The 25,158-nt window shown below is 36.8% G+C and overlaps 2 protein-coding genes across 6 annotated transcripts in view; one reads left to right on the top strand and one right to left on the bottom strand.

The window, feature by feature from the left end:
* Nucleotides 1-3,618, bottom strand: part of CEP57 (centrosomal protein 57) — a 38,753-nt gene extending 35,135 nt beyond the window's left edge. Inside the window, exon 1 of one of the 2 annotated variants that reach the window (XM_004427422.3) lies at nucleotides 3,428-3,618. In XM_004427422.3, the coding sequence (XP_004427479.1) occupies nucleotides 3,428-3,472 (45 nt within the window). In that variant the 5' untranslated portion in view covers nucleotides 3,473-3,618. The remainder of the gene's footprint in view (nucleotides 1-3,427) is intronic. The other variant, XM_087433618.1, reaches the window with a different exon arrangement.
* A 79-nt stretch (nucleotides 3,619-3,697) lies between these two features.
* On the top strand, nucleotides 3,698-24,888 carry FAM76B (family with sequence similarity 76 member B). 4 transcript variants are annotated; one of them, XR_015552713.1, is made up of 11 exons: nucleotides 3,698-4,784; nucleotides 5,625-5,689; nucleotides 6,833-6,887; nucleotides 7,667-7,822; nucleotides 9,785-9,981; nucleotides 13,190-13,237; nucleotides 13,427-13,507; nucleotides 14,161-14,296; nucleotides 17,077-17,178; nucleotides 18,804-18,913; nucleotides 22,224-22,310. XR_015552713.1 is itself a non-coding variant. In XM_087433620.1 (11 exons), the coding sequence occupies exons 1-11, from the start codon at nucleotides 4,698-4,700 to the stop codon at nucleotides 22,311-22,313; spliced, it is 1,143 nt and encodes a 380-aa protein (XP_087289746.1). In that variant the 5' UTR covers nucleotides 3,698-4,697; the 3' UTR covers nucleotides 22,314-24,888. The 4 variants fall into 4 exon arrangements, 3 of the variants coding, with proteins under 3 accessions (XP_087289746.1, XP_014640723.1, XP_004427481.1); XM_087433620.1 differs by lacking the exon at nucleotides 18,804-18,913 and adding an exon at nucleotides 5,180-5,305 and having other exon boundaries at nucleotides 22,224-24,888; XM_014785237.2 differs by lacking the exon at nucleotides 18,804-18,913 and having other exon boundaries at nucleotides 4,599-4,784; nucleotides 14,164-14,296; nucleotides 22,224-24,888.
* Nucleotides 24,889-25,158: the final 270 nt, after the last annotated feature.

The raw sequence follows: 25,158 nt of genomic DNA, 5'->3' as shown, positions 1-25,158 counted from the left end.
TTAAAAATAATAAACCCATGATGTTACCATAAATATAATTTTTGAGTGAAAAATAACTATATCATCCAAAAAAATTAGTGAAAAGAGTGGCATTCTCTTACATTTTTGCAAATCACTTTAATTCTTGGCTTTAAAAAAAGCCGCTGGATTCTTACATTTGCTTCTGCATTCACCCTATCAGACATGATGTTTTGGTTGATCCATACAAGGAAATCTGGTCTCCCACAAAGCAGATGGCTAAGGAAGGACACTGTAGACCCCCTGGGAGGGTCTCAGGGACCCCTAAGGTCTTAAGACCACTCTTTGAAAACTGCTGCTCTAGAGAAATTTTTGCACATGTGGAACATATAGGGATGATCACAACAGGATTGTTTATAATAGCTGGCACACAAACTAATGAACAAACCCTAAAAACCCCACAGGCCATCAAGACACTATACTATACAGAAATATAAAAGAGGCTCTGCCATTTACTAGTTGCATAACCTTGACTTAACCTCTCTTGCCTCACTTTGCTCATTTGAAAATGGAAATACTGATGCCAATCTCATAAGATTATTGTGAGGATTACATGAGTTAATATATGAAAAGTATTTAAAACAATGACTGCCAGACAGTACTATATAAGTGTCATATACTATTATAATCTCAAAATGTGTATGGTGGTGTGTGTATGTGTGTGAGAGAGCAAGACAGAGAAATAGGACGATGCAAAAAGGGGCATGAAGTTATTCATTTTTATTATTCTCAAAAATAAATTTTTTATATATTTAATGTTATAAAATCTATGATATATTCATAAAATATTTTTAAGAGATATATGGAGCAGGTCGGTTAAAGGGTCTGGCTAAAAAGCCAGGGAGACCAATTATGAGATTAGCTCATTAAGTCCAAAGTGACAGAAGGGTGTTGACCATGGTTACGGGGAAAATAAAAAAGGAATGACAGAAAAGACATTCTTCTCTTTCAACACTGTGCTGCCTGTACTTCTATTTAATATCATTATGCCCAATCATAGTTGTTTCCCTGCTGCTCTCCACTAGTGAAGTTGATACATAGCAATAGCACAATAAATGTTACCCACTGTTGTTACTCTTCTTGCTGCTGTTGCAGCGAAATACTGAAAAAAGCCATTTGAATGTATCACCTACTCCCATGTTGTTCACATTTGAGATTTACATGGTAGCTCTTTCCTAACAACTATGTTATTTGTGAATCTACCCGTTAAAAATCCTTGCCTGGTAAAAGCACCTTTATTTACTACAGCTAGCTCCATGCTGAATACATATTAATTGATAAAGTTCACAACCCTGAAGTCTGAATATGAATAGCCTTCTGAGTTCATGTTGTAGTTTTAAAAGGTCTTTTTGTGTTGTCTTCTTTTTGTGTTGTCTTATTTTACAATCAGCTGTTTGTTAAGCTAAAGTGCTTTTTTAATTCTGCTGGAAATGCCAGCCCTATTTCTCACAGGACAGTTAAAGCATCTAAGCGGGCTCATATCTTATACACTGATAAACAAAATTTAGTCGTTTTTACTTTGAGACATAGTGACTTCCAAATTAGACACTTTGATGTAGCAGGTCAAGTTAACTAAGAAGGTTGTTATACTTCGATTTGTAAAGGGCCCTAGATATTCTTAGTGTACCCTTGATATTTAGAATCCTTTTCAAGCTGAGTTTACCATATAAAAATATATATGCTTTCTTATTAAACACTCCATGGGATCTCTGTCCAGGCTACCTCAAAGACTAAGGGTTGACCATTAGATAGTCACTGGTAGAGTGCAGCTGAATTCAACACTCATAAGAGTATTCCTTGAGCAGTCTCCCAGTGCTACATTTTCAGAGCAGTGAAAAGCCCTCTTCTCCCAATTAAGTTTAATCACAACTCCTACGCAGATAATCTCACCCACCTACTTACTGACACTTCTTCCTAACAGTCTAACAGTGTCTCTCTTATCTTCCCTTTTACTGACCTAATTCCTGAATCAACTCCAATTGCTTCATTCATTCTTCGTCCTTATTCTTCCCAAAACTCTCTGCAAACTTGTTACCCTCATTCTGCTGAAACCCTGAAGGTTACTTCTGGCCTCATTATCACAAATCCTGACAACAGTCATCAAAAGCTGAAACTGAGAAGTGTGTCTTCCCCTAGGTGACTCTGCTGGCCCTAAACTTTTTTCCCCCGTTAGCTTCTATGACATAACTTTACCCTGATATTCTCCTGTCTTCTTCCCTCACTATCCTTTTTTCATGTTTTTACCTACGTTTACAATTCATCTAGCCCAACTCTACTTCCACACTACCTCTACTCATTCCAAATTATTTCAAGTTTCCTAAGAGCACCTATTGTCTTGTCACATGCCCCACAATGCCTGTGATGCTTTTGTCTCCTTCCTTTTTCTGTTCTTGCCACAAGCATTTACGATTCCTTCATCATCCAGGTAGCTCCATCTTCCCTTCTAGGAAACTGTCTCTAGCCTACCCAAGCACTGCTAATCACTGTCGCCCAGGTTATTCTAGTATGGTAGTATTAAAAACTGTACTGTGTAATAATCTAATTACGTGTAGTTTCTCTTCAGTGCTTTGCTCTTTCAGAGCAGGGATTCTATCCTACTCATCTCCGTAATCTTAGAGTCTACAAGTGTGCCAGGCACTCAGCATCTGCTAAATACAGAAATAATGGCTCTAACTTCAGCCTCCTCACATTTATTGCCTATCTGTTCCTAACGCCGCGGTTCCCAAAATGCTAAGCGTTCGGTACTCCAATTCGCCAATTATTAGTGACTGAACTGGCTGATGACCCTTGTGGAGGGGAAACCAGTATTTAAGATCATTTCCCCCTGTGGCCTCTCAAAAACGGCATTTACACACTGCAGTCATAGTAACAAGGTGGGAGGTGGGAAGCGCGCGCTCTGGGTAGGATAAGCACAGAACAAAGTTACTGGGAGGATAGGAGGGGGAGGAGCTGCAGGCAAAGGAATCAGCATAAGCAACGACGAGGATGCACTAGAGGCTGCGGACTCGGCCACAGCTGCCAAGTAAGCCGACTAGCGCGCCTACCTGTTCGCGGCGCGTTTCCAAGACCGGCCGTTACACCCACGTGACCAAAGGAGAAAGGTTTTCACAGGCCAGCGTGTGGGTACAGCCATCCCAGAGAGCCCTGGCAATGTTTGGCAACCTGGGCTGCCAAGCCGAAAGGTGAAGGGGGCATGGGGGACAGAGCCGGGCCAGGCCTGTTTCAGTGGAAGACAGGAGCCTCGACAGAGAAGCACTGGACGTCAGGGTAGAACGGGGCGACCTCAGCGTCGCCTGCCGTTCCCCAGGATGGGGTGAGACGCTGGCCCAAGAGCTCTCTGAAGCGGGAGGAAAAGCAAAGAGGCGCTAGGGCCGACATGGGGCTTATTCGAACGTCAACCGCTTCTTACCGAGAACTGAGAACCAGAAGTCGCAGAGACCGACGCTGCCGCCATCTTCCTGCCTGCCCAGCGGACCTCCGCAGCCCCGCAGCGGTCCGAGTTCTCGTGCTTTTCTTCAAAATTCGAGAGCCGCCCGCCAGGGGCGACCCTAAGCCGAACCCCTGATGGAAGGGGCTAGGTGGCTGGTGCCAGGTCCAGAAGCCCCAGCCACACACCCCCACAGGGACGCCCACGCTCAGAGCGCACACAGAAAGGGCGACACGTCCTAAAGGACGTCTTGAACAGCCAATCAAAAAAACGGACGTCTTCCGGGAGTAGGAGAGAACCCGCCTCTTCCCTCGGTGACGTCACAAGGTAGCGCGTAGCTGAGACTGCGGCACGGGTAACGCTGCGGAATACTAGATGGCTCAGGGGGGACTCTACAAAGGGGCGGGCCTTCTCGAGGAGGAAACATGGGTGAGGGGTTGAGTTGTCTCCGGTGGCAACTGGATCGAATGACTGACAGAGGATAAAAGCGAATGCGAATTTCAAACACTCCATCGGTTCTCTCGGACTAACGCCGGAGAGAGCGTGAGCTTGACTCGGGGACGCCTCTCCAGGTGAAGTACTTACCTTTTGACCAATAACTAATAGAATTAGGAGGGGCTTAATGATTTGGACCAATAGAAGTCAGGGGAAAAAGAGTAGAGTCAGAGAGTAAACCTTCGCGAACATTTGCCCAATTGGGTTGGGGCGCTCTCACCCAAACCTGGCACTGGCTGTTAGAAATGGCCGCGACCGGGACCTTTGGGCGGGGCGAGTTTAAAGCGGATTTCGCGCGCTGAGAGCGTCGGGCTGTTATTGGCCAGCGACTTCCTCCCTTTGTGGGAGCTCCCTGCGTAGCCGGGGTTAGGCACTGGGAGGAGCGACCGAGAGACGCAGTACTCTCCCCAGCCAATCAGGGATGGGGAAGGGGGCCGAGAAGGAAGCGGATCCGCTGCCGCGCAGCTAAACCGCAAAGAACTATCTGCTTCGTCTCCCTCCGCCGCTATCGGGGCCTAAGCAGGAGCGGCTGGGTCGGCGTCACTTGGTGGGCTGGGGCGGAAGTGGAGGCGGAGGGAGACGGCGTCGGCCGCAGGGCCCTGGGATCTCGCAGCAAGGCCCTGGTGGGCGCGAGGCAGGGGGAGGGGGAGGAGGAGGAGCCGGCGGCCCGGGCGGCGGTGGCGGCTGCGGCGCCCGAGTTCTCCGTAGGGCCCCGCCTCGGAGCGGGCGGCGGTGGAGGAGGAGACTGAGGAGCAGGATGGCGGCCTCGGCCCTGTACGCTTGCACCAAGTGTACCCAGCGCTATCCCTTCGAGGAGCTCTCCCAGGGCCAGCAGCTCTGCAAGGTCCGTGGGCGCTGGGCGGCGGGCGGGCGGGGTTTCCTCGGCCGTAGCCCGAAGGTGCTGGGTGCCCGCTGCACTGCAGCGCTGAGCCCTTCGCCGGCGCCTTAGGGATTTGGAGCCTTCGCCTTCTCACCCGGGGACCCCTTTTTCCGAGGACCTGGGCATCAGCTGCGAAAGGCCCCTGGGAGGAAGACAGAATACTGCTATCTTCCAGGCGGCCCAGGAGGGGCCCGGGCCCCAATAACGTTCAGGGGTCTCCGGGGTGGGGCTGAGTGAAGCAGCCACCTGTCTATGCTGCAGAGACCCTGGGGTGGAGATGTTTTCATCTCGTTTTTCTGCCTGGTCTGTCCTCTCCTTCCATCGGGAGGCGGGGGACGGTTTTTGCACTTTCTTGCTAGGAACCTGAAGCCGCAAAGCTGATGGCATCCTTCTTCCCTGTCCAGGAAAGCGAAGCGACTGGCTTGGGAACAGAATGCTCTATGATTTGGAGCTCCTCCCATCCCATTAAAGCCGGGATGCTGTCTGTGAGCAACGGTGCAAAATAATAAGTAGTTTCACATTTAACCAGTTCTTGAAGTCGGCCCTGACAGCTTGCTTAATTTATCTGCAGCATACCCCCCACATCTAATAAAGACAAAGACACCTATGCCTTTCCCAAGGAATTGTGCTGTAATTGGCCACTTACATAAGTCACTCAATTGTCTACATCGGGGGACAGATTTTATAGATGTTTTAGACATTTGACTGGGTTGGGTAATAATTTTCTACTAGAAAAGTGAAATTTAGGACTTTGAGATAGATACTGACTAATATATTGTTTTATTACATATTGTTTTATTACAGGAATGTCGGATTGCACATCCTATTGTAAAATGTACTTACTGCAGATCAGAATTTCAACAAGAGAGGTTTGTATACTGAACAGTTTTTGATTGTTAAGGACAAAGTATTGTCTGTAAGGAATACTTGGGGGTTGTAATCCCATGTTTGTATTCAAGTTTTTTTAAAAAAATGGTTTAGTTTTTTAAATTTTAAGTTGTAAACCTTTTATGCATGATGAGAGAGAGAATGTTGACAAAAATTTAATGGTTATTTTACAGCTAGACTTCAGTTTACACATGAGGAGATAAAGAATAAATTATCGCCTGAGAAATGTACAGCCTTGCTAACAAAAAAATGCAAATATAGATAGTTACTATTGAGCTCTAAAAAAATGGCAGAACATTAGTGCTGGCTTGGGCATGAAAAGAGGTCTTGAGTGTTACCAACTACCTTCCCCGGGTGAAATCTAGTAACTTGTTACCAGTGGAAGAACAGCACATACTTTTTTTTTTTTTTTTTTTTGTGAGGATGATCGGCCCTGAGCTAACATCTGCCAATTCTCCTCTTTTTCCTGAGGAAGACTGGCCCTGGGCTAACATCCATGCCCATCTTCCTCTACTTTATATGGGACGCCGCCACAGCATGGCTTGACAAGCAGTGCGTCAGTGCGCGACCGGGATCCGAACCGGCGAACCCCGGGCCGCCACAGCAGAGTGTGCGCACTTAACCGCTTGCGCCACCAGGCCGGCCCCAGCAAATACCTTTTAACAGGGTGATTCTTAGAGAATCACAGCACATACAAGAGAGTAGCCTAAGACAAGAACAAATGATTTCTTCATGAGTAGGTGTGGACATCATATAGTGGAGAAGGCCCAGTGGAAGGTAAGGTAGGCACTGGTATGTAATGCTATACCTAAATAGTGGCAAGTGTGAAGATTTTGAAACTAGATAGGAAACATTAGGAGTTTTTGTTTAACAAAAAGTAAAAAATAAAAATATGTAAAAACATTTATGTTAAGCTGTTGGAAGAAAAGTAAATTTGGATAATATACAACCCTAAAAGATACTTATGTTTGTATTTTCTAAAAAATCCTTGGTCTATATTAGAGTAAGTTTTAAGTACTGCTAAAGCAAATTGTTCTCTTTCACTGTTTGCTTTAGTTCAACATTGTGCTAGGTACTCAGAAAGCTACATAAATTTGATCATCTATATACAATTTCCTTTTCAGCAAAACTAATACAATTTGTAAGAAGTGTGCTCAAAATGTGAAGCAATTTGGCACGGTAAGTATGTCTTACATTTTCATTTCATTTTATTGTTACTGGTCAATTAATCTTTTTCACAATGATGGACCTTTTAAAAAATATGTATTGCTATGTTCTGAAATATTTCAACATACCAGAATATTTCAGGGAAGAAATTATTGGTATATTATAGTCATGATTAGTCAAAGTGCTGGCCTTAAGGCTCTATAAAATCCTGAATTGTCATTTGAACATCAAAGAAAATTAAGGTATGTTTGTTATAGTTTATGTTGAGTGTGCTTGTGCCAATATTTTTAAGTTGAAAACTCACCTATAGTATGTATTTCTTGAATCATCTGTACCTGTATATGATGATAAGTTGCTAAATGTTTTTTGAATAAATGATATAGTAATTAAGCTAACCAGAATATTAAATTAGTAAAACTTTATTCCTCCATATACTGGATACATGAAACTTTTCTATAAGCGCATACATTTATTTTCATTCTTTGAGACCTTTTTCACGTGTAGCTTTTGTATTGTATAACATGATATGCAAATCGTAAATAATGTTTCTCATGATCATTTAACTATTCAATAGAATAACAAAAGTTTCATAGCTCTAGAAATAAATGTTAGTAAATGAATAGAAATATGATAAATGTCATTGAATGCGACAAGGCAGCATACTTGACAGAAAAATTTTTTGCCTGTTTCCTTAATCCAGAAATATATTTGTACACTGGGTATATTTTATGCAGCAAATGTTTAATTTTTTTAAATGTCTCAATTAAAGGAAATGTTTATCTGTTTTTCAGCCTAAGCCTTGTCAATACTGTAACATAATTGCAGCATTTATTGGTACAAAGTGTCAGCGTTGCACAAATTCAGAAAAAAAATATGGACCACCTCAGACGTGTGAGCAGTGCAAACAACAATGTGCTTTTGATCGGAAGGAGGAAGGAAGAAGAAAGGTATATTACTTACGTTATGACATCTGGAAATTAAATAAAACACCAACCAAGTTGGAAGTTATTATAATTAATACACTCTTGAGACTTGATGTATTCTTTGGGTCCCTGAAAGCAGGTAGTTAGATGAAAGTGCAGGAATAGTGTCATATGTAGATTCATGTTGATCAATTGAGATTACTACAAAAAATATTCTGTGATGGCTACTTAGTACTATTTGGGTATCCAACATTTGGTTCAGGATGATTAGTAACTGCTTTTAAATCCATTCAGCTACTTACCCTTTTGCTGGTTGCTTCAAGTTGCTGGTGTGAAAAAATACTTGATGGCACATTAGCACAAATAATTCAAAGTTACTCTTAGGCTTTTTGATTTGGGGCTCATATTTAAATGATTGTTTGTTTTTCTCTACCTACAGTGACTTAAAAAGTATATGTATGCATATGGCATTCTTCTGATTAGCATTCATACAGGCCTTCTGTTGTCTATCAGTTTCAGTTGATTTGGAGGGTGACTGTCTCTTTGAGGGGTTCCCCCAGGTCTCCCCAAAGCAATATATGTACCTTAGTTGTAAGACATGTCCCTCTAGCACTTCTTGTGTGAACAAATAGAAACTTAATTTTATTTTTATAGATTTAGTCTTAATAATTTTGGAGGCAAGTCTCTTTGCCTCTCCCTTGACACACGTGCAATTGATTCTCCTTATTCATGGTAGTTATGTTGCTGTAAACATGAATTAGCGAATACCAAACTATTGCTCCTACGGGTAATACAGGGTTAGGTTCCTGCTTCTGGTCACAACGTCGTGATCAGTTGATCAATACATAGTCTCGTTTTGTGTATGTTTCTGTTTAAAAACACCTTTTTTTGTATTGTTGATTGATTAGAATGAACTCATGGGAAACAGCACTATAACTATGCCTGACCAAAGCTTACCTGACACACATGTTTTTTACATAAGGTACATCACAGCCTTTTTGCACTTAGGAACACCATACATCACTTTAGCACTATACTTGGGCACCATTTTAAACAGTGAAATCACCAATAAACACAAAATGCAAAACGATGGCACTCAATAGACCGTGAAAAGGACACATGTTTACAGTGTAAGAGCTGACAGAAGAAAGCAACAGAGCATCACCTTGTTCCACCTTAGCTGGGAACATTTGCTGTCTGTCTATACAAATTTTTTGCTGCTCTGTGCATATGCGTGAATGATCACAAAAGCACAGCAAGTTGATTTTGGGGTTACAGATAAATTTTAGCAAGTAGGTGGTGAATTTGCAAATAAGCGACCTGCGAATAATGAGGATGGACTATATATGTCATTCATGCTCTCCTTTTTTCTGTAAATTAACAGTTCTTACTGTAGTGGGAAATTGTCATTTTAGTAATTATACAGTGATTTAAGAATTCAGGCAAGGGGCCGGCCCGGTGGTGCAAGCGGTTAAGTGCGCGCGCTCCGCTGCGGCGGCCCGGGGTTCGCTGGTTCGGATCCCGGGCGCGCACTGACGCACTGCTTGGCAAGCCATGCTGTGGCGGCGTCCCATATAAAGTGGAGGAAGATGGGCACAGATGTTAGCCCAGGGCTGTCTTCCTCAGCAAAAAAAGAGGAGGATTGGCGGATGTTAGCACAGGGCTGATCTCCTCACAAAAAAAAAAAAAGAATTCAGGCTAGTGCATGGATAAGATTTACACTTTTGTCCAGTAATAAAAAAAGTTTCTCTCTCCAAATTAAAGAATTCCTCTAATGGAAATCCATATCTCCTCCTCACCAATTTTATGATCCTCCAAACAAGCGTATTCCCAAGTTTCAGAAAAGTCTAATTTTACTTCCATTTTGCAGCAATCTGTGTGTATGCATGTGTGAAATATAGCTAGAAGTTGAACAGTTTATCTTAGCTGGTTTCACTTCCAGTTTACAAGTACATTTAATGTAATACAGATATTTTCTTAAAAAAGGTTGATGGAAAGTTGTTATGCTGGCTCTGTACTTTATCATACAAGAGAGTTTTACAGAAGACGAAAGAACAAAGGAAGAGCCTGGGATCTTCACATTCAAATTCATCTTCTTCGTCTCTTACTGAGAAAGACCAGCATCATTCAAAACATCATCACCATCATCATCATCACCATCGTCACAGCAGTAGCCATCACAAGTAAGTACTTGAAATCATGTTTTCTAAAATCCTCCCTGGCATTTTAAAGCCATGTATTGGTGTTTAACTTTTTGCACATTCTAGCTATGTGCTAGTCTAGTTTCCGTTGTACATGGTAAGCTTTTTGAGTGTCTAGGGCTGTTTCTGCACTTCATTCAGTATAAAAAATTAGCCACGTGGAGTGTGTTTAGCTGTTTACCGTAATAGTAAAGATAGGACATTTAGGGAATTATACAAAATTATGGTCATATCATGAAGTCAAAATACAAGTTCATCAGAGTTAATACTTAATTGATTGGTGTTATCAAAAGCGTCAATATTCTTTTTTTGTTTAAATAATTGTTAGGATTTTACTTGTAAAAATTATATTTACCTCTGTTATCATTAATTTATTTTAGTTAAGACATTTAAACCAGTGACTAGGAAATGTTTGTTCATTAGTTTTGGAGAACAGATTGTAACACTATCGTTTGTGACCACGATAGAAGCATTCTAAATCTTGAAGGTTCCCAAAGTGTGAGAAATTTTTTTTTTCAACTAGTTTGCTATTTTTTGTGAAACACATAGGCAGGAGCTCTACTCAAATATAAACAACTACTTGATTTCTAAAATGTCTTGGGGGTTGAAAGTTACATAGTAATAATAACTTACAAGGGTTTCTTTAAATGTGGTTTTAGTCTTCATGGAAAAATCAAAAATATTAAAACACAGACACACAAATTAAACTGGAAAAAACAGGGACATGATACACACAGATTTTCAGAAGAATTCATTGTTTTTTCCCAGATTTCTCTGTGAGTCTTTAAAGTTCTAGATAGTTAAAACATAATTTGATTTATAGAAAACTGATGCCTACCACATTTAGGAACACATAATGATATTTTTGGAATATAATATAGTTCTGTCTAATTAACAAGATTTGATTCTAAATTATAGGCAAGCACATATTAGATTATGAGGTTTTATTGAGGCACTGATGTTGTTTACTTCAGTAGCAATTTTTCCACATGCCCTACAGTCTTGTAGTGCTTCATAGATGTAGCAGTGGTAGACTGCATACTGACTTCTAATCTGGCTATTTTGAAGAAATCTTGTGGTCTTTATATCAGAGTATCCCAGGGAGCAAAAGAACATAAATCTTCCTTGTTTTTGCTTCTTGCTTTAAGAAAAAATATGATAAAATAACTACCATAATGGTAGCTGTCAGACCTACTCCTAAGACCCAGCCAAAATGTACCTTTCTCCTGTCCTTTACAGATAAATTTGTCTTAGCTTGATGTGAAAGGACACACTCTGAGTATGTTTATAATGTCAGATTTTGTGACAGTAACTTAATCTTTTGAAAGACAAATTTCAAAAGTAAAGGGAGAGGATGGTATTGACCTTTAATTTTTTTCTTTTGATTATTTAAGAAATACAAATGCTATTTTGTATTTGATGGATATAGATCATTTGACGAGTAGGCAACCAATTTGTGGGGTCCTATTCTAAGTTCAGTAGATTAGAACGATTATGAGGAGCATACATATTGTGATATATAGTGATGGGGGGAAGGGGAGGAGGGAAGAAATTCAGGTCTATCTGGATCCAGGAATGGCCCACCACAGAAAACAAGATGAGAATTCCAAGTGTATTTGTTAAATCCTTAAAAGTGTGATTGTTCTCACTTTGACATGTGCATAGTGCTGTTAATTTACGTGATTATATAGCTTGCTAATACTTAGAGTGAAATTTGTGAAAGAAACAAAATGGCAATTAATTCCTCAGTAGAGTTGCCTTTCATTGCCACAAGTTCAAAAAAAGAACTCAGTGCCAGCCGGTAGCGTAGTGGCTGAGTTCATGCCCTCCGTTTCGGCAGCCTAGGGTTCATGGGTTCAGATCCCAGGCGTGGACCTATGCACAGCTTACCAAGCCATGCTGTGGCAGGCATCCCACATAAAATAGAGGAAGATGGGCACAGATGTTAGCCCAGGGCCAATCTTCCTCAGCAAAAAGAGGAGGATTGTCAATAGATGGTTAGCTCAGGGCTTGTCTTCCTCACCAAAAAAAAAACAAACAAAAAAAACTCAGGTTCATAGAATTACAGAATGATTTCCCCAACTTGATATTTATTTACAGCTGATTCTTGAGAACATGGTGTATTTTTCACTTTTGCTTAAAAAACTTCTACAGCTAAAACAGGAGTAAATTTTATATACACACACATCTGTACATAATTTCTATTTATTGTGTATATGCTAGTGCTGTACTAAGTGCTTTTATATACATAACTCATTTAATCCTCATATCCCTAAAAGGTATGTATTAATCCCATTTCACAGATGAGGGAACTGAGGCTCAGGGAATTTAAGTAACAAACGAAAGGTCACACAGCCCAGATCTTCTAACATCTCTTATTTTGTATAAATACATGATGTTTGGTACATAGGAGATGCTCTATACATGTTGAGTCAATAAACTAAGGGTTAATGAAGAATTAACTAATCTGCAAGTACAGGAGAAAAGTATGTAGGATTCACAGTGAATTATAAAGTGGTTATTAGTATTACGGCATAATGGAAAAGTAGTAGTATTATAGTAATTATAAGTAAAAGTAAAATCAGTTGTGACTGAGATTTCCCAATATTTTCAGCATGACTTCTCTAGAGTACTGACTAAAGAAAGATCTAGAGACTTTGGAGAGGGTTCTTAGGAAAACTAGGAAAGAAACAGAGAAATTAAGATATTTCCTGGTTCAACTTCACATACTATTCTGAGCAACTTGAGTTAACTCCAAAGGAAGAATCTCCATGTAGGCTTATTAGGAAGGCTTTAACTTGGAAGATACAACATCTTCTGTCTGACATAGTAAGGGCAGCCTAAGTATGATGATTCTCAGACTTTATGATTATAGAACCCTTTTGTGATTTTCATGGTTGTATACCCCAACCGTTAGTATGATGTTAAACTGAATTATGGAAGTCCTGATTAAAAAGAAAATTCAGTCCCTGTTGTTGTACCTAAGATGGCTGGTAGTTATTTGATTAAAATTTATCTCAGTAGAATGTGATTTATTCCATATTTATTAGTCTTAAAACTTAATTGATTATGCCTTTCTCTGGACAAAAGGTTATAAACATATATAATTTGATTCTATTGGGAAGGATGCTGTTAAATGTGGATGTATTAAGTAAATATTGTTATTAGATGTCATTTATATATTTTTCAGAATCAGCAATCTGAGTCCAGAACAAGAGCAGGGACTGTGGAAACAGAGGTAAATATGTTAACATATTTTCTGAAGTGTTTTGAAATATATTTTTTAAAGTGTGATATCCCTTTAACTTTGTTACTTAGGTTTTTAAAAAATCAATGATGTTTGGTAATATTTTAGGGGAAGAAGAACTTATCACTTGATGCCTCTGCCCTTTTTACTCTAATTATTCTTATTAATGTTTGGTTTCAGCCATAAATCCTCTGCAGCAATTCAGAATGAAACTCCAAAGAAAAAGCCCAAATTGGAATCTAAGCCATCTAATGGAGATAGGTAAAAATGAATTCCTTTAGCGCTGTGAAAATTCAACTTAGTTGAACAGTTATGGTTGATTGCCAGTTATTACTAGGTAAAAGAATAGAAAATCTTCTACATTGACTTCTTTGAGTCACCTAGAAGAGTAAACATAATCAGTTAAAACTTTTTAACTTAATTTTGGCGATAAAGTGGCACTGAACTATGTTGTTCTATTTGGGGAGTAAATTTGGGTTTTGAAAAAAGGAAAACAAATCTGAATAGAGAACATTCTCTTTGTCTTAATTATTCTTCAATGAAACACAAATCTAATTGTGACATTTTAAATTGACCTGCTTGGAAAATGTTTTTAGATTTAAAGTATTATGAGCGTGACTTTGTTTTAGTTCATTAGCCAAAAGTTTGCTGATGTTACTGTACAAATTGGCTGCCTATTGCTTTACACTAGAAGTATTGACCCCCTAAAAGCTAATACTGAATTATATTTCTGCAGGTGTATGTAATGTGTGCCATTAGTAAGGTAATTTGCCAGTTGCATCCATTTCTGTCAGGTACATATTTTTTTGCATTAGCCTTAAGGATGTTTGTGGAATTGTCTAATTTATGCAATTTGAACACCTGCTAATTTTCCTTCTCCTTCATTTAACTGTATTTTACTTTTTTCTTTTTAGTAGCTCTATAAATCAGTCAGCAGATAGTGGGGGAACAGACAATTTTGTCCTTATAAGTCAACTGAAAGAAGAGGTGATGTCACTTAAACGTCTCTTACAACAGAGAGACCAGACCATTTTAGAAAAAGATAAAAAGGTAAGAACATGTTTTACTGAAACCTAGTAAGATTTACATCTTGACTCTTGCTTGATAATTGCAAATTTTATTACACTTCCTTCAATAATTTGGTAATGTTTGTTGTGCATGATTCTTATAAGACTTACAGAAGCCCAAATTGGAACCTAAGCCATCTAATAAAGATAAATAAAAATGGTCTTTCAGAATTTCAGGTCTGAAAATTAAATGAGAGCTAAATAGAATTATAAAAATTTCTGAACATTAGTTTTCAGTAAGCCTGTAACTTAAAAATAGGTCTAGTGTCTTAATTTGAAAATGAAATGTAAATGGAATCTTACGTGAATTCTTGTGATATAAGAAAATGAGTATAGTCTTTGATACACCAATCATGTATGTATTTCAATCCAGATCAAATAGCTGGTGAAAAGTAATGCTATGGAAATTTCCTGTGTGGTAATCCGTGATTAACAATAGGTGTCTAAGATGGTTTTGTAGGAAGTAGGTGTATTGGAACTTGGTTTATCAGTTGGATCAACAGGAGTGTCAAATATGTTGTCTGTCTAGTGCAAAGTTCTAACACTTCCTGTGTGAACTTGAGCAGAATGCTTTCACATCTTTGGGACTTAGTTTTCTCCTTTTAAAAATGAGAGTATTAGTACCATCTCATGGGATGGTTGTTATGATTAAATGAAAATGTAAAGTACTTGCTACAGCTCCTCGCATGTATAAGTGGTCATAGCTGCTGTTACTGATATTTGGTCACCTTTGAGGGTAGAACCTACTTTTGTACTTGTTTTATGGTCCTAGACTATCTAGTTTGACCTATTTCAAACATCTTATGTAATAGGAGACCATGAAAAACGTTCTTTTTAAAACTATGAACAAGATATGATTATAAATATGTATATGAATTATCTTTCTCTGACCATACATAGTCGTGCTTGAGTCTGAGCTGGCTTTTACCTCTGTCATTCAACGACTTCTGTGTTACATTTTCCCACACCTTGGTGGTTAGTGGATTTAAATTTATTTTAATACATTTGTATCTTAATTTAAGCAAATTCAGTATATGAAATTTCAGATTGAAGTAAGATAAAAAAATAGCATAGTTATGAGTGTCTTGTTTTTTATGGTTCTTTTTGATTAACAGCAGAATTTTTTGAATTAATGAGCTTTTATGGAAATTTGTTTTATGCACAAAATTTTAGAGACATTTCTGTTGCACAAAGGCAGGAAGATCTGTATTAACCTAGATAAGAGTTGAATAAAATGTTAAGTTTATTATAAAATACCAAGGATTCCAAAACCAAGTAGTAATGAATTGTAGAATTTTGTCTTTTTTAAATTTTTTTTCTTTTTCTAGCATGACTATTCTATATTAGCGCAGTTAGTTGCAGGTTTTCTGCTCTTTTTAGTGTTCCTCTTTTAAAAACGAACACTAATGGGGATGGAAATTAGTGGTGTTATGAGGTAATAACAATTGTAAGCCTAAAATAGCTACATATTTGCCATTTTTTCTTATAATGTAAATCTAAGACAGCCAAGTTATTTTCTTAAATTTATTTCAGTTTACTTCTAGAGCCAGCCACAAACTAGATCATGAGGTTACAAAGATAAATGAATAAATAAATAAGACAGGATCCTTATCTTCCAGCAATTCATAATCCAGAGGCAACTTACAGTGTGACAAGAATAATTATCTTAGCTGATCTGATGTGAATTGGCATTTCAGAACAGGAATTCCTTTGTAATATAGAAAACAGAGAGAGAATTTAGTTAGTCTTTCAGTTTGACAAAAGCAAGGGCTTTTATTCAGAAAATAAGAATATAGCACACCATGACTTCCTTTCTCTGTTTTTGTTGTGCATCTTTCAGTTTACTAGTTACTGGATAATTACTAAAAAAACCATGCAAACCTTTAAAGTTCACCTAATGAAAACCATTTAAAAATAACCAGAACCTTTCTTCTGCATGGTTCTGATAATGAAATTATATACTAACTTATTTTTTAATTTGAAGTCATGAGATTTTGTGTTGTTGTGTATATCATTGATATTGATGAAAAAATTGTCATGTAGCCTTCCTTGCTTCCTCAAACCACTGACTTTTTTCTTATGTTTATTTCTTATGTCTAATTTAGCCCAAATTTTAAAGTAACCCCATTTCCTTCCTCATTCCGTATTAGTTGTATTTCTGTGCTTTTTTCTCCATTTTTACCTCAAATCTTAGATGGTATTGGGTACATAATTCTGGACATAAAGGTTTTAAAATAAAAGCAGTATAGCTCTTGGTTGATAAGACCATTCGTCTTTGTACTTGCCCAGTGTGAAACTTTTTTCTTTTATCATTGAAAGATTATTTTAACCTCAAATCCCTGTTAATGTTTACTTTGTTTATATATAACATGAAGTACATTTTAATTGAAGCATTGTCCAAGGTATTAGCCATTAAGCTTTCCTTTTGGCATACCAGTTGCCAAACTCTGTGTCCAGTGAAGCCACCTTTAAATAGATCAAGCCAAACTTCTCAAAAAAAAGGCAACTTCTCAAAAGTTTTACTTGATGGTTCAATATTATATTAACATTAAAATTATACTATAGTAAAGTAGATAGAATTCATCATTTCACAAAACAGAAATTCCGGATAAGGTATAAAACTCAGGAAACTGCTGTTAACATCTTGCACTTTTGTATTGAATTCTGAGTTTGTTGTAAAGGATATTTAAAGTGATGTGTTTGTGTATGTGCATAGCTATATATACACACATATACATATATATATATTTTTTAATTTCTCAGTTAACTGAACTAAAGGCAGACTTTCAGTACCAAGAGTCAAACCTGAGAACAAAGATGAACAGTATGGAAAAAGCTCACAAAGAAACTGTGGAACAACTTCAGGTAAATGACATTATTTATGTAAACTGTTAGGCAAGGAGAGCTAAACTTGGTTAATAGTATTCATTGTCTTAGACTGGTATTGGGATCCCTATTTTATGCATATTTGGTGCATTTTCAGCATTGATTTAATCCTGCTCCCATTAAAGGTTATTGCTTGAGGGGCCAGCCCCGTGGCTTAGCGGGTAAGTGCGCGCGCTCCGCTACTGGCGGCCCAGGTTTGGATCCCGGGTGCGCACTAAGGCACTGCTTCTCCGGCCATGCTGAGGCTGCGTCCCACATACAGCAACTAGAAGGATGTGCAACTGTGACATACAACTATCTACTGGGGCTTTGAGGGAAAAAAAAAAGGAGGAGGATTGGCAATAGATGTTAGCTCAGGGCCGGTCTTCCTCAGCAAAAAGAGGAGGATTAGCATGGATGTTAGCTCAGGGCTGATCTTCCTCACACACACACACACAAAAAGTTATTGCTTGAAATCACTTGATAGGAGATTCAGTATATTAATTCTGAAAACTTGCCTAAACTTCAAATGGGGTTTTCAGAGGAGGATATTACTGGAGTATGTTCAACTGATCATTGGATGAAAAACAAAAAATTAAAAATCAGATTCATGAAACTAAGGTGAAAATAAGGTCTTTAGTACATTGCGCAATCATTCTTCCTATTTCCTCCCAGATAATGGGAAGGGAGGTAGGTGTACAAAACGAATTCTTAGGGACCTCAAGTGGAGAAAATTTATGCTGCAAGCAGTGATGCAAGGCAAAAGAGTGTACTTTAAACCTTTGTACTGTGATTTTTAGGGTGCCAAATAGGGTTCTGTATGCCACAGCAGAGAGCCTCTAGTGATCTAGGTCATCCTCCAAGTACTGCAAAATATACTCAGTAGGATTTCAATATACAGGACAACTGAATGGTGAAGCCAAGAGCCACCACAGTGACAGAGAGGGTAGTGTGTGATGTCTGGCATGCAGAGATGGAGAGCATCCAAAGTGATACAGATTATTCCTTTATTTAAGCCTTTTCTCACCTAGGTTTTATAAATTTAGAAATCAGTCCACACTAAATTAATTACACATTCTGTTGATTTATGCATTCTGACGTTTGTAGAATTAATCTTTGGTTAACTGGGTTTTTAAAGTTCAGAAGTTTTAAGTCTTAGAAGCATAGAAGATGCCAGCACATAGGCTTTAGACTTTTGAGGGAGAGTGCAGCTTGAGAAGGAAGGAATTAATACTGCGTTTTTTTTTAACATTGTAACACCAAGGGATATTTGCTATTACTATCTTTTGGTTTTGTATTCTTCATACTTCATTGAAAGTAGCTTAAACTGAGTAAAATTGTAAAGTGGATATAGGAACCTGTTGAAATTCAAGGTACAGGTTGCCTAGTCTTAATGCTAATCTTACTATTTCAAAGAATTTTGAAGAGAAACCTTGTATATAGAACCTGGCACGTAGTAGGTATTCAGATAATTTCTTGAATGAGTGGTGATTGAATGATGGAAATGCCCATCTGCCCTCTGTCCTGAGAGATTGCCCATATCATATATTGGGCTTCTTGTATGTTACTGTTTATCATCCACCAGCAAGTATTAGTTTTATGATGTTCTTATTTTTCTCATTCAGTTATTAATGCTGAATGATTACCTGGAAACAAAATCTGCATGATGATCTCTGATTTAATGTGTTGTAACCAGATCTCTGGAGTATATCCAGAATGAAGTAACAGAAAAACGGTGAGCAGTAGTTAAATATGATAAAACTTATTACTTCTCACTGTTCAAAAGAGCAGTTTCTTGTTTTATTTTGTAGCTGTAAGCACAGGGGAACCTCTCTTTGACGTCTTAGCCTGATTGGTGTCTTAAGCCTTCCTCCTCTTGGTTGGTAGCTGAAGTTTCATATAATAGAATAGTAACTAATATTTATATAGAAATAGGACATTTTCAACATGATATTACACAGGCTGTCTTACTTGCTCCTTAGAATAACTTTGAGTTATGTGGTATTCCCATTTTACAGATGAAACTGTGGTCACATAATTAATCAGAAGTGACATAGAAACCTGCATCTTCTGACTCAGATTTAACTATGCTTTCTCCTCTTCTACACTGCCTCCCACCACCTCAGCTTACTCAGGTTTTTTATTTCATCCTTGTTATCAGACCACTTCCCTATATCTTTTGTGTTATTGCTGGAGATATTCCGTCACAGTTAAATACCCTCTTTTAACCCCACTCCCTTTAGCACCTGTGTACTAGTGGAGTTCTCTACCTAGATGAGTAAACATAGTTAACTATTTTTCTTTTTGTGATAATAAGAAACTGAACCCTATAGCAGAAAATTTACCTTGCCCTAATAGTTCTCAAAACATTTTTAACTATCAAACCTGGGAAATAAGCACTGAGCATCACAAGAAAAAATTGTGCAAAATACCAAAAAAAAAAAAACCCCAAACAACCCAAATTATCTAAAATATCAAGAATACCAAATGAAAACATTTACCTTTTGTTTAGGAGATAAGTTGATAAAAGGGGAAAGAGAACTAACGTTTGAGTGCCTATATGCAGCAGCCACTGTGTCAGGCTGTTTTATGTATTTTATTAGTTCTGTCAACTGTTGAAGTGGGAGGTGAAGTTTCTGTTTTACATGTGAGAAAATAGACTCCAGGTTATGTAACAGATAAGGCAGAGCCAGGATCTGTATGATTCTTAATCCAGATATTCTTTCCTTTAGGCCAGCATTTCTAGACATTTTTAATTTAACTTGCTTAAGAGTTTTTAATTTAATTGATTTTTGCAAGGTGCATAATAAAGAAGTAATATTAGGATAAAAAATTTTAAATGCATATATATTTAAATGTTACATTATAAAATATATTTTTAATTGACCTAAATTAGAATAAGACAGATTTGGACTTAACTCCAGTTAACAACTGATGCACTGTTTATTTTTTCTTGAAGACTTTTCTCTTATATAATTTATCAGCAAATAAATTTATTAGTGGTGTGATTAGGAGACTGAATATATAAATGCAGATTGAAAATTAGCTGCTAAAGAATTAAAAGGAAAAACTGCTTTCAATACCTAATATTTGAATTCTTATATTTCATATTTAGAATATGAAAATTATAAACTCATTGATATTTTTTGTTTCTTAATGATGATTGAGAAAAGATAATTTGAAGATTAAGGTTTTAGTAATTTGGTATGTCAGTATAAATACTTGTGTATAAATGTAACGTACAGATCTGATGGAGATCTCTTTGAGGCAAATTTGCAGACATATCCTTTTTTTATGCCCTTCCGTAATTTGTATTTTAAAATTTCTGTTTCTTAAAATTCCTATTTTAGCCAGTGAGTCTGTTATAAATTAAATAACATGTAGCTAACAATAAAAAGAAAAACAATTTAAAACTACCACATTGACTAGGACAGGTTAAACCAATTGATCATGAGTGTGCTTACCTGACTTTTGCTAACTGCCAGGCGTTCTCATTGATTTGTTCTGAGTTTCTCAAACCGCTTAGTTTTTAAGGAGAAAATAAAAATCCTTTGAAATTCTTGATGGTTTTCTAAATTAGAAATTGAAATTAAAACTCTTAATTACCACCTTAATTATTTAATAATGGTTGAATAGAGAAATGCTGTTGGTCGTGCCATTGAACATAAAGAGTGATTTGATTTGCAAATATAAGATAGCTCTAAGAATATTTGCATTTTGGAGGTCGTAGGTAATAAGTAGGGAGAGTTTGATTGGAGAAGGGTGGGGGAGTGGAAGAACAAAGCCTGGAAAAGGTTAATATTTCGTGGAATTGCTTTAAGAGAGTATACAGAAGAGGCAGGCTGTAACTTTGCTATACAAAGGCTAAAATTAGAGTAGAAGATGAAGTACTGAGGTTAAAAAAAGTCTATGTAGATAATAAAAAATATTTAGACCTGTGAAGGAAAATGGTTTTCAAATGTAAACCAGAGGATATCTTTTAAAATTTTATTTTTAGAGCAGTGCTCAGATTCCAAACTGATGTCAACACTCTCCCCATTCTGGCTCAAAAATGCCAAAAGTGTTTGGTCATTAGTGTGTTTGTTTATATGAAGGGTTCTTATTATCTACCTTTGCACAGTTAAGGGGCTGTATAGGGAGACAATGGCAGTCAAAATATGAAAATATTCACTGAAGGTCCCTACTTACACATTCCTTCTCACTAAACACTAGTGACTGTCGTAGCACATTGGCTCAAGGACACAGTCTTTCTTAGTGGTCGATGGAATGTTTTGAGTGCAAATTCAGCTCAGATCGATAGCAAAGTGAAATTTTGAGTCTTTGAAAAAAAAGTTCAGCCTTTCATGAAACTGAAAACAGTGATGATGTGTAACTGCTCAGTTTACATACATCAAGGCCAATACCAAATGACTATGTGGCAATTAAAGGAACAAAAGTAAGATCAGAAAGGGTGGTTCTGACGGGTGCTTCAAAAAAGTAATTATTCGAATATCATTAAGTTAAGAGAGTCCCTTTGGCAAAGTGATAAAGTCTGAAAATTTTTGCAAAGAGGACCTCTTACACTTGTTCTATAAATAGGTAAACATCAAATGAAAGACTGTACAGTTTGTCAGAAATATCCTCCGGAATCATCACTTGAGTCATTTAATCTTATTAATTATGAAATAAAACTTATTAATAAAATAGTTTTCATTTCATGTTTTTAAGATGAAGAGCCAAACTTTCCCTATTTGAAATTTTGATCCTCTTTTAAGTAGATTCACTTTAAGTTGCCTTTTTTGTAACTGATTATGTCTCTGGACAGCAATTATATTAATATTGACATTTACAAAGGGGGCTGATAAACCAACCTAGAATTTTCTTTGTATATATCCAACGTTAAAGAGATGAACCGAAATATACCAACTCTTTCACTTATTCTGTTAGTGTTTTAATGAAATCTTGTTCTATAAGTAAAAAGGACAGCATTAAATAAGTGGTATTCTTCAGCATGTGTTAATAATATTTCAAACCTTTTTAATGTTCAATGTTTTTGTCTCCCACAGGCCAAAAACAGAGAACTACTTAAACAGGTTGCAGCATTGTCAAAGGGTAAAAAGTTTGACAAAAGTGGAAGCATACTAACATCCCCTTGAAAAAGTAGTTATTCATTTACTGTTTCTGCTGAAAATGTAAATTTGAAAAAAGTTCTGTGAAGCCCTTAAATTCTGTGTAGTGGAAAACTATTTTTGCACACCAAATGAATTGGCGTGTTTCCTATTCACTTTTGTAACTGATATACAGCGTTTTTTAAGTTGTAAAACATTCAAATAAAACTTCAACTGGTTTGAAGTAACTTTTTAATTATTTGATATCCAGGAACTTTTTTGCCAGCAATAGTATTAAACAGTTGTAAAGGAGTGCATGAGTAGTGCTCTTTATAAAATGCAACATGCAATAATAGGGTAGGTATGGTTGTAAGAAGTCAGAGCAGCAGGGTTTTGGGTTTGTTTGTTTTTTGTTTTACACTATGCTAACTTCAGATTAACAGTTTTCAATTTAGAAATACAAAAACTTTTAAACAAGGAAAATGGTGAACACTGGTTTTTTGGTAATTGTTTTTACTTTGCATCAACATGAATTTAGGAGAGAATCATGGTGCTTTTATTAAATGAACTTCAGAGTATATGTAAATATGTTTTTAAAAGTTACATCATTAACATTAGTTAGTAAACTAGTATTTTCATTATTGGTATAGGAATTAATGTTTATTGTACAGTATCCAAGGTAAAATGTGTTTTGTTTTATAAAAACTACTGTAGATTTTTACTTACAAGTGCCTTTTTGCCACCTAATGTTTTATTTATAGGAATGCTGATCTTTTGTACATAGTTTGTTTTAAAATCATGTTTAATAAATGTTTGTATATAAATGTATATGTACAGAAGCCTATTTCAAAAGGAAATCAGAGTTGCTAGTAAAATGTTTGAGGTTGCATTAAGAACTGATAATGCACATAGACTTTACGTGATTTTGTGGTTTGTTTCTGTGTGATGTGGGAAGCTGTTGGTCATTGAATTCATTTAATTATGTTAAAATACTTCCCCAAAGATTTAATTTTAAATCACTTCTGATAGAGTAATTTTATTTTTTATGTCATATGGCTTCATATTCATATTTTGTGAGTTACATGTTTTGCTTTATTTTTCTTTTATAAAAATTTATAATTTTTCTGCAGTGATCCATGTATCTGCTTTCCCTATAATATGTGGTTATCTAAGTTAATATTTATGTACACCATACTTAATTTGTAAGTTTAAAGCAAATCTGGAAAAAATTAAATAACTTTTAAGTCAATCTGTGATTATCTTTGAATAGATTGGAATCTACTGTAAGATTCAGGCACTATTTATAAGAAAATTATATCAGAGTCTTTAAAATTGTCTATAAAAGGTTAAGGTAGGGTGAGATAGGTTATGTGAAGTTATTGACTAATTACATTCTGATCTAGTGGTTTTCAGCCTGTAATGGAATTGATCTACTTAATAAATTCCAGTTCAGACTTTTATTTCAATTTTAAAGCTTCAAGCATTGCTAGATATACTGTATAGAGTGGAAGAGTTCCTTCTCATAGGAGTTTATGGGTAAGGATAAATTTGTTTCAAGTAAACTGTTATTAAATTTATCAGTTTTGAAGATTTTGTTTTTAAACAAGCATTGATTATGAATGTCATATCGAAGATTGTCTTTCCTCAGAACACAGGGTGATTGTAATAATTGGTTTTAACATGAGTCATGTTTCAGTAGATTATTCCTATTATTCATCATAAAGTGGTTTCAAATAACTCTTTGTTCAGTTTGGAAACATAATCTAGGGTAATTTTCAAGTGATAACAGAAGATTGAGTCAGTCAGACTTAGAAAAATTAAACCAGTTTATTTTTATGAGATCTTCATGCAATAATCTTGCTAAATTTAGTACTCGAAGCAATGACAGATAATGTCTTCTTAACACAGGTTTTAATGTTTGCAGGGTTTGCTAAATTCATAAGATAGTCGTTACCTTTCTTTAAAATTTATAATTTTTTATATTCTGGTTTCATAGCCATTTGTCAATCCACAGTGATCATTATGGTTTTAAAATAAATTATGTAATAGTTCTTATACCTTGTTGGAGCTGCTACAAAAGAAAGGTGCCCCTTCCCCCTTTTTTAGGTAACAGATTAAAAATTGAAAATCTAAATACTTAAGCTTTGTAAATTCCAAGGCTGAAACCTTTTAGGGGCTTCACAGTATTTAGTCCTAATTAAATACCCTCTTCTTTTTTACATGCCCTTATTTTATAACTTAATTTTTTTGCAATTGTATAAACTAGTAATTGAGTCTCAGTCCTGGATCTGTAGTGTATTGACATAAATTGCTGATATTCTTTAAATGTGGACCTGTAAGGAGATACTATGGTGTGCCGTATTGTGCTTTTTAGCCTGTTTTCAGCTATTAATTAGCATTACCAGTGAGGGTCATTTTGGCTCAAGTTATTTATGTATTAATAGCTTGTGAATATTGCAGTCCTTTTTAGATTGTATTGGTCTAAATATGCATTCTGCAGTGAACCTGTTAAGCTGTTCACATGTATAGACTATTGAAATACTGTACTTGTACACATCTGACTGTTGACATTTTGTACTTTTTTCTAAATCCAATATTTCACAATAAAACTTGTCAAAAGCTTTGTATTAGTTTCCTATCGCTGCTATAATAAATTACCACAAACTTGGTGGCTTAAAACAGCACCGATTAACTCTCTTAAGGCTCTGGAGGCGAGAAGTGCAAAATCAGTTTCACTGGGCTAAGGGCAAGGTACTGGCAGGGCTGGTTCCTTTTGGAGGCTAGAGGAGAGAATCCATTTCCTTGCCTTTTCCAGCTTCTGGAGCTACATTCCTTGCAATCTGTGGCTCTTTGCCCCTTCCTCCATCTTCAAAGCCTAAAATGTAGCGTCTTC

The sequence above is a fragment of the Ceratotherium simum genome, chromosome 7 (assembly GCF_057802395.1).
Source record: "Ceratotherium simum simum isolate JZ-2026a chromosome 7, ASM5780239v1, whole genome shotgun sequence".
NCBI lineage: Eukaryota > Metazoa > Chordata > Mammalia > Perissodactyla > Rhinocerotidae > Ceratotherium > Ceratotherium simum.
Note: the sequence above shows the minus strand (reverse complement) of the source record. Positions and strands in the feature narration are given on the sequence as shown.